Raw genomic sequence first — 20,470 nt, 5'->3', positions numbered from 1 at the left:
GGAGGAGCCGTTTCACAGCACCGCTCTACTGAGGGACCAAAGCCAGGGCGCGAAATGGCGGCGGCGGCGGCAGCCAATGAGGGGCCGCCGCTGCGACGCGCAGCCGCAGAAGGGGACGGCGGCTACCGCGAGGGATTCTGGGAGCCGTAGTGCGGCGACGAGTAGCCCGCTGTCACTTGTACTCGCCCCCATTTCCTCCGCGGCGCGGCGGCGGGCACCGGGGGACACCGGCGGGTCCCGCTCCCCTGGCTCCGGTTGTGCCGGGCCTCCCGGGGCCGCGGCCGCCTTCCCCCACCTCTCAGCTCCCCTCAGGGACAGCGCTCCCTCAGGTTCAGCGCTTCGCCGCACCGAGGCTGGGTTGAGGGCAGGCCGTCCCCGCGCTGGGGGCCTCTACCCGTTGCCTGTGGAAAGCTTCATTGCGCTGCCGCTGCGGAGCTGCCACCGGTGCCTCTCACCCCCACCCCGCCGCCGCCTCACGCCGGGCCCGCGCGGTGACATGGGCCGGTGATACCGGGGCTTTCCCTCGGGCCTGTCGGCGCTGCAGGGCCCTGTGAGCCCGCTCCCGTGCGTGCCCGGCCGGCCGCCAGCGTACGGGAGAAAGATGTGACTGACTGTCGTAGACCGACACAGCCCGGCAACACCACATTCTTGCGACAGAGGGCTGCCATGCGCCTCGCCTGGGTCACAACGCCGCCCCGCCAGCAGGGGGCGCGGGGTCACCACGTGGCGGGCGCGGCGGCACTCTGGGCGGCCGGAAGGCGTGTCTCGGTGGTGCGGCTGGCGGCGCTCCGCCGGGCCGCCAGGGGGCGGGGCGGGGCGGGCGCTTCCTGGCGGCGGCGGCGGAAGCGGCGGCGGCGGCGGCCGGGCCGGGCTGGGCTGGGCTGTGCGTGCCGAGGCGTCCCGCCGCCCCAGGCGTACCCAGGCGGCGGCAGCAGCAGCAGCAGCAGTAGCGGCGGCGGCGGCGGCGGCGGCAGCAGCAGCAGCAGCATGTCGGTAGCGGGGCTCAAGAAGCAGTTCTACAAGGCGAGCCAGGTGAGGTACCAGGGCCCCTCCATCCCTCCCGCCGCCGCGGCCTGGGGGTGGCCGCTCTGCCCTTACGCGGGGCCCCCCCCACTGGCCCCGGCCCTCAGCCACTTGCCCCGGCTCAGCGGTGCTGTGATCCCCGCCGTGATCTCCCCCCGGCATCGCCCCCCGGTGGTCCAGCCCGGCACCTCCTGCCCGAACCTCCCTGCCCGCGTTCGGTTCCCCGGGTGCCCCCCAGTGTGTGTCCCCTCGCGGGGGGCTCCCGGCCACCCCGGGGCTCGGTGTCTCGTCTCCCGCCGTGGCAGGGCAGGACCCGGCCCTGTGTGGGGAGTGGGAGCTGCTGCAGCCCCCCCAGTGCTCCCCACGGGAGCTGGGGGGGGGTGGTTCTGGGGTTGGGCCTGGCCCCCCAGGCTGGGGCTGTTGAAGGGGCATCCGCGGAGAAACCGGAGGTGCTGGCCCAGGTGGGGGTGCTGGCCCGGGTGGGTGTCACGGGTGGGATGTGCAGCCCCCCCTTCCCTGCCAACTGCCTGTGGCGGGGAGCGGGTCCAGCCAGCCTGGCAATGGCTTGAAGCCCCCCCAACAGCCAAGGGCACCCTTGGATGTGCTAAGTGAAGCGGGATTTTGGGAGGAAAGCCCTGGAAAGGGTCGAGGTCGTAGGTGGGATTCACCGACCCCGTTAACCTCGGAGGCAGCTGCATCCCAACCTCAGGAAGATCCCGCTTCCCGGAGAGCAGCTGGCGGCAGGGCCAGGAGGGATCTGGGGGCTGGCGAGGGAGCCCGGGGCCCCGGCTCGCACGGGAAACGGCTGGGGATGCTGGAAAAAAACTTGGCAGATGTGCGATTTTTAGCCGAGCAAGATTGATCCTGTAGTTAATTGATTGTTCCGGTGGTAAGCAGGGAGTTTCTGTCATTATAAAGTGAAGATGGTGAAGTGGGGCTCCTCGCAGCTCGGGGGGCTGCAGCTCTTCCCCCCCACACCTGGGAATCTGCTTTAGTGGGTTTTATAAACACCTTCTCCCGTGCCCTCCGCACAAGGGGTGGCTGGTCCAAACCCCCCCAGCAGAGTTATCCTTCCCTCTGAACACTGAAAATAACAGGATGTTTTTTTAATGTAGTTTTGGAACGATTTGGGAATTGCAGATACTCCTCTGCTTCCCCTGGTTGCTGCTTTTCTGACCCTGTTTTAAATTTAAGGTAAATTTTGTACAGATGTACCGCCAGACCGTGTTTTCCAGGCACAAAGTTTCAAACCCTTTAAGCTCAGCCCAAGCGTGTTTGCTACGTGTGTCGCCTCCTTTCTTGGCTGTGTTTACAAAAAAGCATTTTGCTTAAACAGCAAAGCAAAATAACAGATTCTTTAAGTCATTCCCCACCCCCTTTCTCACAAACCCCTGCATCATGGGGTTTTTTTATCACTTCCATGAGGGAAGGTTGTGCTGAAAACTCAGTGTAGGAGGATTTTGCTGGCGTGGATGTGCTGTGGTGGTGTGGCAGGGCAATTAGAGGTGAAAGCTCATCGGTGAGTCAGGAGTAGTGTGTTTCTGAAATCTAAAACCATCATTTTAAAACACCTGATGAAACGTTTCGTGGGAGGCGTTATTGTAATGTGAAGTAATATGCAGTCTTTGGTGGGGTTTGGTTTTTTTTTTGTTACAGGGGCCTTTTTTTCTTAAAAGGAACTACTTTGGCTGCTTGTGGAAATATTAAACCTGGCACAGCTGTCCAGGGAGAAATAACTTGCCCAACACACAGACTTGGTGGCCTGCTTGCCTCTTGTGCGTGCATGCACGTACATCACTTGAGCACTTAGACTGCGTTTGGTGGCATACTAAACTGGGAGAGAAGGTGTATTTGCAATTGCATCGTGTGTATTTGTAGCTGCATCGTGAGTTCTTTTGTGGCTCTTGTTGCTGCAGGGTTTTGGGAGCTGATTTAATCCGAAGAAGCTGGGTTTGGTATGAGGTTTGCCACCAATGTCTGTGAAGCAACATGCTTTGCAGGGCCAAGAGGGATGCAGTCCTCTCTCGGAGGCGCTGCCACCCCCTTTGCAGTGCCCTGGTGATGGGGACACAGTTATCTACATTTTAGAGATGCTCTGACTGGAAATTGGGAGTGGCTGATTCCAGTGTGGCCATTTTTCTGCCTTCTCCTCCTCTCCCTTCCCCTTCCACCTTCTTTCCCTTTCCCTCCACAGGTCCCACTCCTCAGCCGCCCCTTGGCTGAAGGAGAGGAGGATTAGTTATTTTTTGGCTCCCTTAAAGCTATCGGACGCTGCCAAAACCAAACATGTGGAAGATCTTTCCTAAAATGTTATGTTTCATTCCACGTCTGTTGTTAATTGAAGGAAAACGGAGCCAGGACCAAGGTCTGCAAGGACCTCGGCACCACTGGAGCAGCAGGTTTGGGATGCTCCCTGTGCGACGAGGAGGCTCGTAGCTGGAGGGAGCAGGGCATGGCTTGTGGGCTACTGCTGTCTGATTCCTGCAGGCCCACATCTTCTCTGGGTGAGGCAGCCAGGCGCCCACACTCAGAAGAGAGCTGAGATAGTATCCTGAAAAAAAAAAAGTCACGCTGGCAAATACTGCAGATGGTGAGCAGTTCTGTGTGTGCTCCAGAACAGGTTCTGCTAGTTCACAGCAAAATGTTCTTTTAAAAAAACCCAACTGTAGAAAACATTCTCACAAAAGGAAGGAGGAGAAACAACAGTGGCAGCTTTGAGCTCCAGCATCACAAGCTGGGAGCAGGGTGGGAAGTCCCTGCCAGCAGGTACGAGACCATCTGGTCCTGGAGCTCCATCGAGCCTTGATCCATCAGCAGCCACTCGGACACACAAGAATTTGCAGGAACCTTTGTGCTGGAGAAATGGCTTTGTTTGCATAGTTTGCTTTTTATATGGATGCATGTACATCCTAAAAGCCTCCAAAACTTTCCATTAACCACTGGACAGGGCAGGCTGCGCAAGCAGGGCGCCTGCCTGTGCCGTTCCGGGGCAAATCTGATGCTGCCTGGGTGTTAGTGGGTTTGTCACCACTGGCACATGCAGCAGCAGCCCTGCCTGGCCCTGGCAAGCTTGTCACCTACTGGTTTGAAGGGACAAGCCCTAGGGTGGAGGCAGCGCTGTAGTGATAAGGTGGTGATAGACACGTCCCCTCCCTCTGTGACAGCAGGACTGTCCTGCCTGGGGTTGTATGCCACCTGGCATCGAGGAGGCAGGAGAAGCAGCACCGCCAGGTCTAATCCTGGCAGCGGGGTGCAGTGCCTTCACCTGTAGCCCATGTTGATGTGGTATGGCCATGGCTCCTGGTGTGGCTACTTTGGGTGCTGCCCTGCAGCTGTGAGGAGTCATTTTGGGTATGACAGAGCCCTTCTGGGGACACACGATGTTCTATGCCAGCGGTTTGGCTTGGGGAGTGGACTCAGCCCAGTCGAGGAAGACAGCATCACTTTTTTCAAACCGGGCTGGTGTTCAGCCCTGGGCACCACTGTCATCCCGAACAGAATTAACGCGCTCCCAAAGACTGTGTGGTCCAAGGCTGATCCCTGCTAGGCCTGCCTGGGCTTCGGAGCCAGGGTAGTGAGTGGCGGCTCGTGCCCTGCCGTGGCTGGCGAGCCCTGGCCCCAGACACAGACCAGCAGCCGCCTCCTCCACAGGCAAAGTACAAAAGCCATTTTCTGAGAGGGGGAGAGGCAAGTGCTAATTAAGACTAGCAAGCCCTTGACATGCACGCTCTTTCCTGAGTTTGATGACTACTCTCAAGGCTTCTGAAGATATTTTTGAACGTGAATAGCTACTGCTTACTTTCCGCTGGGCCCGAGAGCTGGGGGTGTGCTCTGTAGCCTCCGACAGCCATTTCAGCCCAGAAGGACCACACATTCCCAAGCTCTGTACGTCGGCAATGTGCGCTTTCCGGCCAGTTGTTAATGAGTCCTAAGAGCTTCCTTCCCCGCAGCTTGACTCCCAGGTGCTACGATTTGATGGCATCTGCTCGGAAGGCTGAGGCAGAGGAACCTGCTCCTAGACGCGCTGCACAGGGACCGTTTGGTGATGGGGGACAGAGTGCAGCCGGTGGGCAGGGATGGCTTTTCTCCTTTTTTGTTTTGGCCTTCGTGGTCATTTGCTCTGGCCCATACTGGATTGAGGTTTCCTGTATTTCTCTTTGGGTGAGGTTCATTCTGCGGTGGCTTTGCGCTGTGCTTTCAAATGTTTTAACTCCTCCCTTTCCCAGATGATACCTTTTAAAGCTATGGTTTTGGGGTGGGGTATTTTTGAGGTTCAGTCAGTCCCTCTAGTGTCTGGCTTTCTGGGGCTTTCTCTTGTAGGCATGAGATGCCTTTCCACTCAGGGCCTTTGCTCTGTGTGTGGCTGGGCAGGGGGGGTTCAGGACATCGTAGATGCACTGTGCGGCACAGAAGAGAAACGGAAAGTGTAGGATGCAGAATAACCTTCCACATGGAAACCCAAACCCACAAGGCTCCTTTCCCTGGCCAGAGCTTGTCAGCTGGTGCACTGTCTTGCTGCAGATGGTTTTGATCGTGCCTGCCCTCCAGCTCTAACTTGTTCCTGCTCTAGTAGAGACTGACACACCCCGAGTTCATCTGCACATTTTCACTCAAACTCACTGCTGCCAAAGTTTAAACCGTGGATGGTGTCAGGCTGGAGAGGAGCTGCTGAGCTGGGAGAGCAGAGGGTTGAGCTCCTGCTGCCGACTGTGGGGCAGGGCAGTTATCGCAGCGACAGAGATCACAGAATGGTTTGTGTGGAAAGGGACCTTTAAAGGCCACCTGGTCCAGCCCCCTGCCATGAGCAGGGACATCTTCAACCAGACCAGGTTGCCCAGAGCCCTGTCTAACCTGGCCTTGAATGTTTCCAGGGATGGGGCATCCACCACCTCTCTGGGCACTCTGTGCCTGTGCTTCACCACCCTCAGCATAAAAAAATTTCTTCCTTATATCTAGGGTCTTCTAGATCTATTAGATCTTCACTTGCTGCAGCTTTTTGGCCAGTGGATGCCAGTTGAAGCTCTTAGGACAGTACCAGTGCCCAGAGACATTAAAGGGGGGGCACAGCTCCCCCCTTTAAAAGGCCAGGCTCTGCTCTGCAGTGGCATCAGAACTTCATGCTGACTTGTCTCGAATCCTCCAGCAATTAGTAAAGCCAAGGGTGGACCTGAGATGCTCTGTGTGGTGGCTTTTCTGCTTTCCCAGAAAGCCGAGGCGAGAGGTGTGAGCATATGCAGGGAGTGGGGCTACCTGCCCCGTCTGTGGGGGGAAGTCCTGGGGAAGCCCATGCTGGGCCACTGGGACCAAGACTTCACCCAGGAGAGCACCCAGAGCTGTCAGTGGAGGAACCAGGCACCTGGGGTGGGGGGGTTGAGGTGCTGTTTTGGGCTCATGTGTTCTTTTTTGAGCTGTTCTGCTGAATTTCGCATAACTGTGCTGTGCCACCAGCAAGCAAGTCAGCCTGTCCCTCAGCAGCAGGGTCTGAGGAGCAGGAGGAGATCCTGGGAGCAGGTCACTCCTTGGCTTTTCTACTGTGGCAGTGGCTGTGCTTTGATGATGAAGGCAGAATGAGGACTGTGTGCTGCTGTGGCACGGCGAGCAGGTAATTCCTGGCGGAGGTAGTTGGCAGTGTCGGGCTCTTAAGTTCCTTATCTATAAGTGGGCATTTGTATCGAGGAGTCAAGGGATTTTGCTGATTCCTGCCAGCCTGGCCCTTCCCTCCCACAGCACCTGATGTTTGTTCTATTAATATTAACCTGGGCCGGAGTCCCCTGTAGCCTCCCTACTTTATCTTTCAATATTAATCTGCTCCCGAGGCTGGAGAAAAGCTGGATTTGCTCGAGTGCAGCGTGACTCCCGTCCACTCGGTTTGCCAGCCGGGGTCTGTCCAGGAGGGAGTCGTACTCAGCAGTCAGCCTGAGCATCCCAGCCTGACACCCCAAGCCCCCAACAGCTTGCTGTCGCTGGAGATGGGTGTTTTGGTGTGGTGTGTTTGCAGATCCATGTATAGCAGATGAACAAGTGAAGGAGGGTACATGTCAACAAACCTCTTAGCGGAGGGGATGAGACTTCAGCATATCCCTTTTCTAGCCTAGGCAATGATGACTGAATACTTGTAGAGATTCCTTCTACCCAATCTAGCTAAAATGACTGTGTGCAGGATTTTTTCGTATTAACTCCCTCTCCTTTTCCTGCATGATTTGTCGTCGGTGAAACACCTGCCACAGCAACATTGTTCAGCTGGTTAATCATTGATGGAGCTGAGCTGAGCAGCCCCATAACGGAGCAGTTTTCAGCTCTTCTCAGTATTGTTCAGCCTGTCTGGAGTCACAGGCAGGGGATGGCTCATGTCTCTGCATCAGTTAAACTTGGCTTCCCCCCCCCTTTTAAGATTGCTTTCGCAGCCATTGGGCTCCAATAGCAATGAGAACTCGGGATTCTTGAAAGGCAAAGACAGAAAACAGAGGTGGGAAACTCCAGCTCTCTGTACCCTGCTCCATTTGCTCCCCTTCTCATTTCTAACGTCAAACGGGGAAAGTGTTATCCTGTGTTTGCAGCTGGGGGAATCTGGGACGCAGGAAGGATACGTGACTCAGGGCTGGGGGGGGGATTATGCGGCATTAGGAGCGCTGATTCCTCCTCGTCATCTCGCTCTGCGCAGTGATGCCTGCCCATCTGCCTTGGGGCTCTCTGTCTAAAATTGTCTGTTTATCTATCTGTTTTCACAGGTTATGGGTGAACTGTTGAAAGTGGACGATGCCAAGGGGGATGGTTTCTGGATGCTGTGGAAGGAAATCCTTCCTCCCCCTTCTCCCTGCCAATACTTTCCTCCTGGGAAAGAGCAAAATAGGGATGAGATCAGGCAGGCTGGCTTGTAAAAGCTGATTCATTTCTTCAGCACATATTTTTTTTTCCTTCTTCCTTCTCTTCCCCCATCCCTACATATGCCAGTGCCTTTTGCCAGGGCTCGCAGCCCCATCCAAGCTCTAGGTGGTAAAACCGGAGGGACTGCAGCCTGTGCTGGGAGCAGGGCAGCTCCTCCTGCCTGAGATTGCAGAAATACCAATGTAAAAAATCAAATCTGCGAGCTGCCTCAGCAGGCTCGGAGCCCCTCGGGGAGGGAATTTGTGTGCTGTGGGGTATGAGGGGTTATTGCAAGACCTGAGCCTGCTGCAGCCTGCGTTGATGTTGGTGTCCCTTCTGGAGAAGGTGGTTTGCACTGTTCCCAAGCAGGATATCAGACTACCAATAAGACCAGAAATAAAATAAATCCATAATCCAGAAGGTCTTGAGTGTGTAATGCCAGCTGAACTCATTCACATGGAAACTCGGTGATGTATCTAGATACTGATGCTGTTTCATAAGACTCCCGTGTTCCAGAGGACTGCACTTGTGGTCCTTTCCATCTTCTTAATTGCACTGATTAAATCATCAGCCGGAGCCATGAGGTCAGGGGCCTGGAGCCGGAGCGTGTGGGAGGTTGCTCCTGTCAATGGGGGTGACTTTTTCCTGTGGATCTGCACCCTGCTGAGCTGTGTCCCCCCAGCACTGCCAGGGCTGTGTCTCGGCCTTCCCCCAGGGAGCAGCTGAGGCTCTGTGCAGAGCCGAAGTGGATGGGGCAGGATTTGGGCTCACTGGGCTGGGAAAGCCCCGCAGCAGCACGTAGCTTCTCTTTTCATAAGCTGCTGTGTGACGTGACTTAGTGCAGTATTCAGCCCCTCTTGGCCTCAGCCTGTGATTATAAAAGCGATAATGAATTTTTTTTTTTCCCCAATGTTTCCTTTTCCTCTTCCCCTCAGCTCCCCCATCCCTTTGGTCCGCAATCCTGTGACTTTCAGGAACAACTTCCCATTGACGGGAAAGGGTCACGTTTGGCCTGAGCTGGAGGGATAAACAAGCTGTTTTGGGGATCCTCTCCAGTGGCTGTGTGGTTTCGTTGCTGGATGTGGCTTTGCCCGTAGTGCCTGGGGGTGTGCTGGTGAGTCCTTCAACCTGCTGGAGCACAGGCAGGGGTGTCCCCGTTGCACTGGGGCTGTTCCTGGGGGGACTCCTGGTCCCCCTGAGCTCCTGGACCTGCCCTGCCACTCCTCTTGCAGCACATAAGGCCCATCAAGGAGAGTCTGGGCTGCTCATGCTTCCAAGAAAAGCCTTCTAGCCCATGGCATGTGTAATTACCTTCGTTGTCAATACCTTATTAATAGAAGTAGTCTTTTTTTTTTTTTCTTTTAAAGCCACTGGGAATTCTAGAATCTTCCTATCTCCTAATATCTGGCTATTAATGAAGTGCATGATACTGTCACTAATTAGATTGCTTTTCTGCTCAAAAAAAAAAAAAAGACAAGTTAAATGCATATCCATAATGAAATTCTGTCTTTCAGATGGAAGATAAAATTTGCATGATTAAAGGTTTAAAGGGCTTTTTCTAATTGAGAAAGTGCTTCATAATTCATCCTAGAGCTTGAAAACCAGGCTGTATCTTCTCATTTGGCCCAGACTTTATTAATCAATGATAATTTATTAACCACGTTCTTGACCAAATATGTTTTGGCTTTACAGGACTAGCTATATTTAAACTTGATCTTGCCACTTTCGTGACTTAAAAGGCAGAAAAATGGTGAACAATCATCTACATACAAAGCAAATCCACTGTGTAAGAAGGTTCTGTTCTTGCTGGAGTTGTTCCCCCCCCAGTTTTCTCGCTGTAAGCCCCATGGTGGAGCATTTGGAAAATAATCTTGTTTGTTGGTGACACGTGTCTGTGCACATGCTTTTGGGTGGACTTAGGGGGCACTGGGCAGGCACAAATCTGGAGTGCCAAATGTTGGTGTAGCTATTCTCATAGTAAAGCTCCTTCTGATTGTATTGGGTGAATTTTAAAGACCAAGGGAGTCTGCACTTTTGTGCTTGTCAGGGGTAACATAATCCAAAGGTTATCAGCCAGGATTTCTGCTGCACCTATTGCTCTGGCTGCAGGGCAGAAAGGTGCTAGTGATGCATCGATAGCATCGTCTGCAGAGTAAAAAGCAAACTGCAGAGCGATGGGAGGGATTTGTTCACATTTAAACCAGTCTGAAATGAGTTGTAGCCAGTGTTAAGGATGTGCAGCAAGAAAAAAAAAGGGTTCGGCATCATCTCGCGTGGGCTGGAAGCAGGACAGAGTACCTGGATGTAGGGAAGGCCCCCGTGCAGAGCTCTTGGTGGAACTGATGCAGGAGTCTGACCTGGTCCAACACCTGCTGCTGGATCGCTCCTGGAAGTCTTACGTTCATCTGTTCACTTGTTCCCACTCGCCTTTTCCTTAGGATGCCGTGCTGTGGTCTGATAGCTGCTAAGCTTTTCCTAGTATTCAAATTAACAAGGAAAACGTGTGTTTATAGTGTTCTCAATTATTTCTTTCCCTCTTTGATGTTTGTATATACTGAGATATCACTAGGTCTGTCCTGGAGTTTTTGCTTGGCCAACACTGTCCTTGTTAAGCCAGGAAGAGGAGGTTTTGCCTTCCCTTTGATGGAGTTGAGCTGCTGCCTGAGCTCAGCACCTTTTTTGATCTCCCTTCTGTCTGTAAACCTGCCTGGGAACTCACCTTGACTCTTCCCTGAACTCATTAGCACTGTCTGCCACCCAACACTGAATGCAGCCATGACTATACTGTTTAGGTAATTGCTCTACATGCCCCATCAGTCTGACTTGGTCTCCTCATGCTGCACATCCACAGGTGGTTCTGCCTCCTTCCCAGTTCTTTGGTAGTCCCTGGGCTCTGTTGTTGTCCAAGATTTTTCTCTGGGTGATGCCAGTTAGTGTCATGCACCTCGGGGAGGTGTTTTTTCATCTGTCTCAGTTTGCATGGGGAGCAGAAATCCCATCTGCTGCTTTTTTGCAAGCTGTCCTGTGGCCATGGTGTTTTCCCCAGGGATATGCAGGTGTTGTAAGCCCCCCTGTTCCCTTTTTTTCTTTTTTTTTTTTTTTTTCCTTTTTGTGAAATCACTAGGAGCGGCATGCAGGCAGGCAGTTGGGGCTGATCTGTACGCCGACCAGAGGACAGGACTGCTGGGTGCCCTGCCTGGGTTTGTCATTGAAGCTTTGCAGAAGAGGAGACCAAGGTTCACAATTACTAGGAGGCACTTCTAGTGCTTTGTACTTTTATATCTCATTTAATGAGCAGTTCCAAGTCTCAAATGCGAGGAGCTGCTTGTCTTTTTCCCCTGGGCCCGCAAAGGTCAGGTGGAGTTGCTGAGGAATGATGTCTCAGCAGCTTTGTAAAAGTCAGGCTGTGATTCACTGAGGCTCGTCTGAGATAGGACGTAGGGAGGTTGGGCAGGAAATCTGGATACAAGGCAAATATTCCACGTTTCCCCTCGGTTTAGTGGGCTTCCTCTGAATTGCTGTAGTCACTGCAAGTGGGTGAGGAGAAAGGCATTGCTGGGGGAGGGAGGAGAGCTGCTGCTTTCTTCCTTACGTGTTTTTGTTTTCCCTGTTCACTTGACCCAATTTTTTTTTTTCCAGCTGAATAGAAATTATGTCTCATTTGGTACAGAGCATGCGAGAGGTGACTAATAATAGGAGAAAATGTTCATGATGCAAATGGCCGTTGCCGACTGTTGGGAGGTGCCCCCTTCCCTGTAGCAAGAACATTTCAAGGGTCTCCCCGTGGTGAGAGCTGCATGTCGAAACCTTTCTCCTCTGGGGTGAGTCTGGTTTTGAGGCAGCGTTGTGCCCTTCCAGCAGGCTGGCCCGTTCCTGCCTGGGTGTTAGCTGGGGCAAGCTGAGCTGCTGGCTTCTGCTCGGGGAGGGAAGGAGGCACCGTTTTTCTCCTCCTGGAGGAGTTAGCTTGGAGAGCATCAAGACGAGCACATAGCCTCGTAAACAGGGATCGCAACCAGGATTTTAAACGCTGTCATGCTGCGGACAAGGAAAGGATGAATCCCCCAAGGACACAGGGAGCGGCTGCATTGCAGTGCATACGTATGCCCTTCTCTGGCCTGAGCTCTGCGAGTGTGACCTGCTGGCTGCTGCTGAAGTTACTTTTTTAAAAAAAAAAAAAAATCATGCTGTCCTCATTCCTCTGAGTGCATCTGCTGGATGGAGATGAGTCATTTGATAGTGCTTTGAGTAGGTGATTTGACAGGTGGCTCCCTAGAAAGCTGTCTTTGCATGTAGCCGCTGTTTCTTTGCGATTTCTGTATAATAAGATTACAACCTGAGGTCACTTTGAAGGCTTTCTACCTTGTTGGAAGGGAAGAGAAGGAGCTCTTCATTGTTCTGGGCTGACCTTCCTGCTCAAAATCAAGGCAATTCCTCCGGCACTGGGTGGAGAGAGGCCAGATCCCCATCTCAGATGGTGAGGGGGTGGAGTGCTCGGTTTTGTTTCTAGACACGTTTTCCCGCTGCACGTGTCTGGAGGCAGCAGAGCACCTCTATGTGTCTTTGCACAAGTACATCGCCGGTGCTTGCGTGGCGAGTCTCGGATAGGACTGGCCATTTTAATGAAAAATAAGGGAAAGAAAGTTCAGGAGAAGACTGAGAGTTGGCTAACAGAGTAAAAATGCTCCTGTGAGCTATTTGGTGGGCAGATTGCAGATTAGATTACTTTGGTGGCCAGTAGAAGTGTCAGGTGCCCCAAGACAGGTTAGATCAATGGCAGGGCTGATGTTAGGACCAAGCAGCAAAGTCTTGCTCTGGAGGGCGAGAGCTTCAGCTGCTGTTCCTCCTTCTCTGGTTTGCCCCACAGCCCAACGGGGATGTGAGAAGTGGTGAGACAGACATCCACCTTCTGTTTTTAGCTCTGCTGATAACCTGCCCTTGACAGTAGGCAAATCGCTTCCTCTCGCACTCTTTCCTCTTCTAGCACTTGTTGGTTTTCTCTCGTTAGAGTGGCAGCTTTTGGGGTGAGAGAGTCCAGTTGGTGCAATGGTGCTTAGCATGATGAGGGGCATGAGCTGCTGGGTGCCTCCAGTCCTGCAGCGGTTCGGAGCATGAGGATCTGCTAGGGAAATGTGCCTTCCTCTTCGTTACAAGTCTAGTGGTAACTGTTCATCCCCTGTTCCGCACAATGAACACTTTGATCTGTTTTCTTCTCCTTAAAGTAGGTCAGAAGTTGCTCAGATTAGTGTGCACTTTGCTGTGGGCATGCCGATCTCTCCTTAAACTGGGGTGTCCGCTGCCTCTCAGCAGCGTCATTCCTTAAGAAAGGATGCCTTCCATTTTTAATTAAAAAAAAACACACCACCAAACCCAAAACATAAAAGCTTCTACAGAGGCAGAATACAGTTAGACCTACAAAGGTAACATGAACAGACAGAACTGCAGGCTGGCTGGGGAGAAAAGGGGTGTGCGCAGTGTTAAAGCTCTCGGTGGGTTTTCATCAGTCGCTGCTGCTCCACGGGAGTCTTGTTGTCTCGTCCCAGTTCCCAGCCCTGTGTGCTTGCTGCCTTTGTGGCTGGGAGCCGGAGACGTGTCCACAGCAGCGAGGCCTTGACACAACGTACATGTGCTCCAGATCCCAACTGGTGTCTGCTGTTGGACCAGCACCTTCTAGTCTTGCCTCTTTTCCAAGGATTATGCCAGGAAGGTGACAATTAACTTTTAATGAGACACTGTGGCACAGACAGGCAGCACATCAGAGCTCAGACATCTGCGAGGGATTGCCATTGGCCTTGAGACACTTCCCAGTACAAGCTGGTTCTGCAAGGAGCCTCTGCGGTGGCAGAGACGTGTGGGGTGCTCGGGGAGGAGCCCCCCCGGGTGTTTTCCAGGAGCTGCAGCTGGACTGTGGTGCTGCTGAGCTCCTGCCTCTCCCGAGCACGCTGTTTGAGGTGGAGTGTGTTTCAAGGAGGCTTTTTGGGGGCTCTGCAGCCCTGCCATTGCCATGTCCCGCTGGCTGCAGCTGAGTGACTAAACCCATTCACTACCCAGCAATTTTAAAGCTTAAATACACAGGCAGCGACAGAATAAATTGTCACGTTGGCTCCGTGGAGCTGCAACCGCCCAGCTGCCTCTTGCACTGTGATGATGAAGCTACCAGTGAAGATGACCAAACACCACACTTGCCAGGGAGTCACGCCTTGCTGAGCCGGAGCAGTGGTGATGGCTTTATCTAGGTTTTACAGAGCATCCCACAGATCTGTGCTGCTGGGCACAATTGAAACTGGGCACCAGCGATCCCGGTCAGCCCTGGTTTTCCTTCACTGCTGCTTCTTCATGTCTCTACCAGGCTGTTGTGTTGCACTCAAGCCCTTTTCGTCTGGGGTTCAAAACATTTACAGCACCTTTTTTAATTATTTTGTGGGCTGGCTTTTTCCATTGTGGACTTGCTCTTTCCTGGTGAAGGGAGCCAGGGTGGAGCTGCTTGTGTGTTTGCTTGTCTGTGGGTTTTTTTTATTATTTCTTGAAGGGAACTTTCTATTGAGAGGCAGAGGGCAGCGGAGAGGAAGAGGAAAGCTTTGATACAGCATTATCTGGAGGGATAAAGTTTTCATTCTACTGTGGGCAGCTGTTTTGAATGTGAGGATGGCATGTTTGATATGTTATAAATAGGGCTGACTGCTATGGAAAAAGCAAGTTTAAAAAAAAAAAAAAGTTTTGTGTTTTGCTTGTCTGAGGCTGAGCAAGCGATAATTTCCCATTTTAAAGTATCTAAAGGCTAAAGCGCCGAACATCAAAATCCGGCATGTAAAGTCACATGGAAAAACTGCTTATTAGCAGAAAATGGCACCGAGTTATGTCTCCCACATCCATGGGCTGGGCAGACGAGGACTTTCAGGGTGGCACGCGCTGCAAACCTGCTCTCCTCCAGGTGTCAAGGGGCCTTGCAGGTGCTTCTCGACTGGGGGAAGTTTGGCAGATGGCATCCTCCCTCTCGGCTCGTCCTGAATTTTGCTGCTGATGCTGTACAAAAACCTTTTTCTTGTGTTGGGCATCTTTCACACCTCTGCCAACAGCACCCCCTGGGAGCGATGCAGCCAGGCAGAACAGCCCATGCCACTGCTCCGAGCTGGGGCTGCCCATCTCTTCTTGGGGTATAGCCTCGTCTACTGCTCACAAAACCTCTCCTGATCTTCTGCGCTCCTAAATTTATCCAGGCACATCCTGGCCACACACACCTGCCGCATGGCAAAGCGTGCTGGGCATGGCCTCATGCTCCTGGCAGGAATGTTAATGGGGGTGATGCTGCATCCAGCAATGAGAGAAATGCGGGTTTGGGGTGGGAGTGGGTGTTTCACGTTCCTTCTCCAAGCTTTTGGGATCTGTCTGGGCGTCAGTGACGGCGTGAGCAGACTGATAAGACTGATTGATACCTGTCTGATCCATCTGGTCCATGTAAGGATGCCCAATGCAGTACAGCAAGGGGTGGACACTCAGATTTCTTGATCTGCTGACGTTGTCCCGGAGCTGAGTGGATGAGATGAAGGAAGGATGGATTTTTGAGGAGTAGTGCATGGATTTTGTGTAGTAAGTTGGGAGCGGCTGCGCAGCCCTCCCTTGTTTCTCTCCCACTCCCAGCTGTAAAAGAGAAGCCCTCTTCATCACGCCTTTCTTCCCTCTCTGTGTACACATACCATTCCTGCCTCTCCCCGTAGCCAACCTCCTGCTGCAGTAGTTAGTTTAAATAATAGGTCTTTCATTTCTGAAAATCTTCCACCACACGCAGCCCTCCGGTGGGTTTTGAACAGCGAGGGGAAGTCGGGATTGTTCGCGTTCCCACGCCCCTGGGAAGGAAGCCGACGGAAGTCCCCGTGAGCTGATGCTCTTTAAAATGAAGCTGCAGAAACTGCAAAGTGTGGTTGGGAGCAGCCCTTTGGTGGTGGGAAGTGGTCATATCTCATTCCTCTGGATCAGCTCTCCTGTGGATGAAGCGGGCTGGATGCTGTGCTCTACGTGATGCTCGCTGAGGTGGGGGCTACTGCACCCCGGCACAGCTCAGGAGCCCTGCACCAGCCTTCAATTAAGTGCACCTCCCTACTCTGATCTCAGGTTGGAGCTATCTAGGGCATATTTTAACTGCCAGTATCCTTTTAATTAAACATGGATGGGAAGCGAGGGATTGATTCCCGGCTTCTCTGTTGGAATTTGCGTGCACTGTCTGCTTCAGCCCTCTTCCCCCGCCCTGCGGCATGGTTTGGTTGCGATGCCAGGTAAACAGCCGTCCCGTTTTGAAGCAGTGACGCCCAACTGTATTGCCTTGTGCTAATATTTGCTCTAGGAAGCATTCAGCTTCGGCTGCTGCAGTGGTGCGGCTGAGGGCTTCTGCCCAGTGGCTGCACCCTGCCCCTCTCTCTGAGCCGTGGCAGGGCTTGCTTCGGGTTTAACCTTTTAGTATGTGTCCCATCCTGGTAGGGCTGGGAGATTAAAGAAACCAGAGACAATAGACTTGTTCTCATCTTTCACTCCAAGCCAGCTGATGTGCTTCAGCATAAGGCTGCAAGAGAGTATTTAGGCCACTGAATTTGATTAGCGATTTGCATATCTTGCCTTGCACCGTCCCTTCCCTGGCTTCACATATGTCTTGGTTGCAATGTTCACAGGAGGTTAGATCCCCGACCAGGGCAAGATGGATGTATCCCAAGTCTTCTCTTGGCTGCTCAAGAAATAAAAATGCAGAAAATTGTCACCACATCCTCAAAAAAGCCACCGAGCTGCTCCCTGGAGGAAGCTGTGCTGGGATGTGCACCGGCAGCATTTCACTGACCATCTTACAGTTCACTTACACCAAGCCACATGCTACGAGCAGCACGTGGATGCTTCCTTCCCCTCCTGTCCGGCAAGCAAGGGGCGAGCTTTCCTGTGGACTTCATGCTCCCCTGAGAAAGGCGGCCGCCTACTTGCCAACCCTCGCCAGCTCCATAGGCGGCACGATGAGACGCACGATGGGCGCTTGGAAACTTGGCTCCCAGTTCCATCGTGAAGCTCTAGGTTAAACAAGGAGCTGGCGAGGGCTTCTCCTGGCTCGTGTCTCGGCTAGCGCCATGGTGGAATCAGCATTAGTTTGTCTTCCTGACTGACAGATTTGGGAGCGTGGGGATAGGGATGGAGCTGCTGCGGATGGCACATGATCCCACCTCCTTTCCTCCTGTGATGAAGCCTCCCAGTTTAATTAGAGCCGGCAGGGAGAGAACCTCAATTGTATTATTCCTTCGCAGCAGGGCAGCAGTAGCATTTCTTGGACGTCAAAAGGAGGATTAAATTAGTCTGCGAGTGAGGGGGTTTTTACCTCCTTCACGTCTCTGGGCTCTCTGGGTGGGTGTTAAGCCTCCCAGATCACTGTGGTGATCAATGCCTGTGACATGGCATGCAGTCCCTGATGACAGCCCAGCTCCCTGCCGGAAGGGTTATTTGCAGCTTTCTGGGCTGCAAATTTGTGGGTGGGTGGGTGGAGAAAAGCAGGAATGGAATCGCTTGGGATAATTGCACCCTTCCCAGGTGTATTAAAAAATAAAGGAGGTTTCCAGAGGTGCAACCTTTGCGAAAGCGATCCATGCCCCCTTCTGTCTGTGGAGGCTGTGGGACTTTTGGCAGGGGACAGGCAATGGCAGCTGGGAGCGAGCTTTGCTCCGCTGAGCTTGCCCTGGCAGGCAGAGCAACTGCTTGGTGGGGATTTTTTTTCTAGACTCAGTGTGTCTGGAGAGGAATGTGTGCCTCCCCATCTCGGAGCCGGCTTGCAGGGGTGTGTGCTGGCACCCCAGGCGTGGAGCAGGGGTCCAAAAAAAGCGAAAAAATCATGCTTGGATCGGCTGCCTGCCTGCGGGCAGCTGGGGGGGTGATGATATCCCTTCGAGCCTCTTCGTGTGCTAGCCAGATGCAGCATGGCAGGGGCAGGCAGGGCTGGGACATCCTGGCGTGCTCTTGCTGGGTCCTGTGGACTGGTGAAGCCCTTACCTGAGGGTTAAACCGGAGAATGAAATCCAGAGCTGTGCTGGGCCAGCCAGGGGAGCAGCAACCCTCTCCTTTCCCACAGTGTCTAAATGTCACGGGTGAACTACAGCCACCCCTCTTTGTTGGGCATCTCAGGTCCTCTGCTGAGCCATGCTTCCTCCCAAAGAGGAAAAAAGTTTCCCTTGGTGCAGCAAGGCTCCGAGAGGCTTGTGCCTCATTTGTCAGCCTCGTTGAACCCTTGTTTTGGCCCTGCAGTGACTGACCTTGCACAGCTCCGTGCCGAGCGGTCGGTTGGAAGAGCTCTCCGTGCTCCCCAGCCTCTCCTCCGTAATGTCCGTGCTGCTCGGCAGTGTTGAGCGGTTGCTGATGTCTCCCCACCAAGATGCAAGAAGCTTATCAGCTGTGGCTGTGCTCTGAGCAGCAATGTTTGTCCTCAGAAGCAAAGCTGGGCACTTGCTGTACTGTATTTTTTTTTTCCTCCTTTCTATTTTGGAGCCTGGAAATGGGATTTTTGCTGAAACACTGAAGATCTTGTTCTTTGTAATAACAAGCATTACTTCTGCATGTCCTGCCTGATAACTTCATTTCTGGGGGCTGAGCGCCCGCATGGTCGGTGCAAGCAGGCAGGGCAGAGTGCCTGGCCCGGTGCCTCCGAGTGCTTTTGCTGAAGTGTTCTCCCCCCATCTTCCTCAAAAAAAGTAAGGAACCGTTTTGAATCCCCACGGGAGCAGGAGGGTTCAGAGGAAGAAAGACTTGATAAAATCAAGTATTTGATGTTGAAGTAAACAAACCTGTATTGTTCATCCAGAACTGGAGTTTTGACTACAAACATGTGAAATCCTGGCGATGCCCTGCCGCAGGCATCAAGCACTTGGGAGTCAGCGCCTGTTTCCTAGACCGCCTTTGATGTCTGTGTAGGTAATTTGCTATCCGTTTAGACCAGTTCGGGGCAAGATAATGACTAATTTTGGCCAATCCATCTGTCCTGCATCCCCAGGCACTGTCACTTGCCTTGCCACACTGGTGTGGAGCTGGGAAGGAAGCGTTCCTCTCCATTTGGGCTACAGGAAAGGACACTTTTTAGGTGGATTTAATAAGGCACTTATTGTCTTTCAGCTCTGGCAGTTGAATGGCAAGGTTTAGGGAGCAGGGGTCTTTTCTTAGACCTAGTGCTATTTAGAACTAAGTTGATAAGCCTTCACACAAACAGCCAAAAGCAGCCCTGTCTTTACAGCTTGTCGAACATCTCACCTTTTCACTAGTTCTAGAACAGGCGTCAGAGATGCTTTGATAAATGGATTTGAAAACTTTACTGTAGCTTTTGCAGATCTCTTTATCCTCTGCTTACAAAGAATTCAAAACCCCCGTGCCCCAGATCCTGAGCTCCTCCAGTATTTCCCCTAAGAGTGATGATTTAGGGCTTTGAGAAGTCTCTGCTCTCTCGAGACTCTGTTCTTGTGCTGGCTGCTGTGAGCAGAGTGTGTTCGTTCCCTGTTTACTTGCATTTTGCCATGTGTGAAACTGAAGCCTTGGCTCAAAATGGAGTCGAGAGACAATTCTGCTGCTTGGTTTTTCCAGCAAGCGTTGGAGTTGGAGCCGTGTGGTGTGATTTAAGGAGCTGTGTAGCTTCTGTTGGGTGAGGAATATCCTGGCTGAGCCAAGCTTTGGGGAGGGTAGGAGATGCGTAGATTTTCAGTGGGCAGTGTTAGCAAAGAGCTACCTCTTTCTGATGTGCTTTGGGTTGTTCCTGCCACCTCCTTTCTCCTGCAGATGCTGTCTGGACCTTCCCTTTCTGTCCCAGAGACTTACTCCACGAGGTATAAGGAGCTTTAAGCAGTTAGTTCAATGCCTGATTCCTATTCTCTTGTTCTTTTTCTGCAGCTGGTCAGCGAGAAGGTTGGAGGGGCTGAAGGGACCAAGCTAGACGATGACTTCAAGGAAATGGAAAAGGTGAGTAAGGAACAAGAGAAATCTAAAACTGCCCATACAATGCCTCTGTGACCTTGCCGAAGCCCTGAGCTGAGCTTCACTGCTGCTGGGTCATCTTGTCTTACCTACAGAAAGTGGACCTGACCAGCAAGGCAGTTACAGAAGTATTGACCAGAACAATAGAGTACCTCCAGCCGAACCCAGGTGAGTGCCTGAACTTCCCCTGTCCCCTTCCCTCTGCCCCACCATTTTCCAGGGAAAAGAGGCAGAGGGGACAAAGAGATGTCAGAGAGAACCTTTGTGGCCCTGAGATACTGGTTACCAGCCCACTTCCGAGGCCAGGAGGCTCGGGTGCAGGCTCAGATACCCCTCTTGCCCTGTGCCGTGTTCTGGGCTGTACAACGCTGCTGTTGCTGTTGAGCAGTGAAAGAACAGACACATGTTCTGCCTTGGACCTAGAGAGGCTCAGTTCAGTTGCCTTCAGAGGCCCTGAAGGAGACCCATTTTTCTCAGGATATCTGGAAAAAATGGTGTCTCTGGGCCAGGAAGGGGTGGCTGGCTTGTAGGCATCACCTCTGAAGCCTGCTGTCCTGCATGCTTCCAAGCAGCTCGTTCAGAGAGCGCTCCAGGGACTATGGGAGGGCTGGGG

At 52.9% G+C, this 20,470-nt stretch overlaps 1 protein-coding gene across 2 annotated transcripts in view; it reads left to right on the top strand.

Moving 5' to 3' along the window:
* Positions 1 to 62: 62 nt before the first annotated feature.
* Positions 63 to 20,470, top strand: part of SH3GL1 (SH3 domain containing GRB2 like 1, endophilin A2) — a 30,605-nt gene continuing 10,197 nt past the window's right edge. For both annotated transcript variants that reach the window (XM_055710159.1, XM_055710157.1), the window contains exons 1-3: positions 63 to 1,032; positions 19,774 to 19,842; positions 19,953 to 20,025. In XM_055710159.1, the coding sequence (XP_055566134.1) occupies positions 667 to 1,032; positions 19,774 to 19,842; positions 19,953 to 20,025 (508 nt within the window). In that variant the 5' untranslated portion in view covers positions 63 to 666. The remainder of the gene's footprint in view (positions 1,033 to 19,773; positions 19,843 to 19,952; positions 20,026 to 20,470) is intronic.

Source organism: Falco cherrug, chromosome 4 (genome assembly GCF_023634085.1).
Source record: "Falco cherrug isolate bFalChe1 chromosome 4, bFalChe1.pri, whole genome shotgun sequence".
Classification (NCBI taxonomy): Eukaryota; Metazoa; Chordata; class Aves; order Falconiformes; family Falconidae; genus Falco; species Falco cherrug.
Note: the sequence above shows the minus strand (reverse complement) of the source record. Positions and strands in the feature narration are given on the sequence as shown.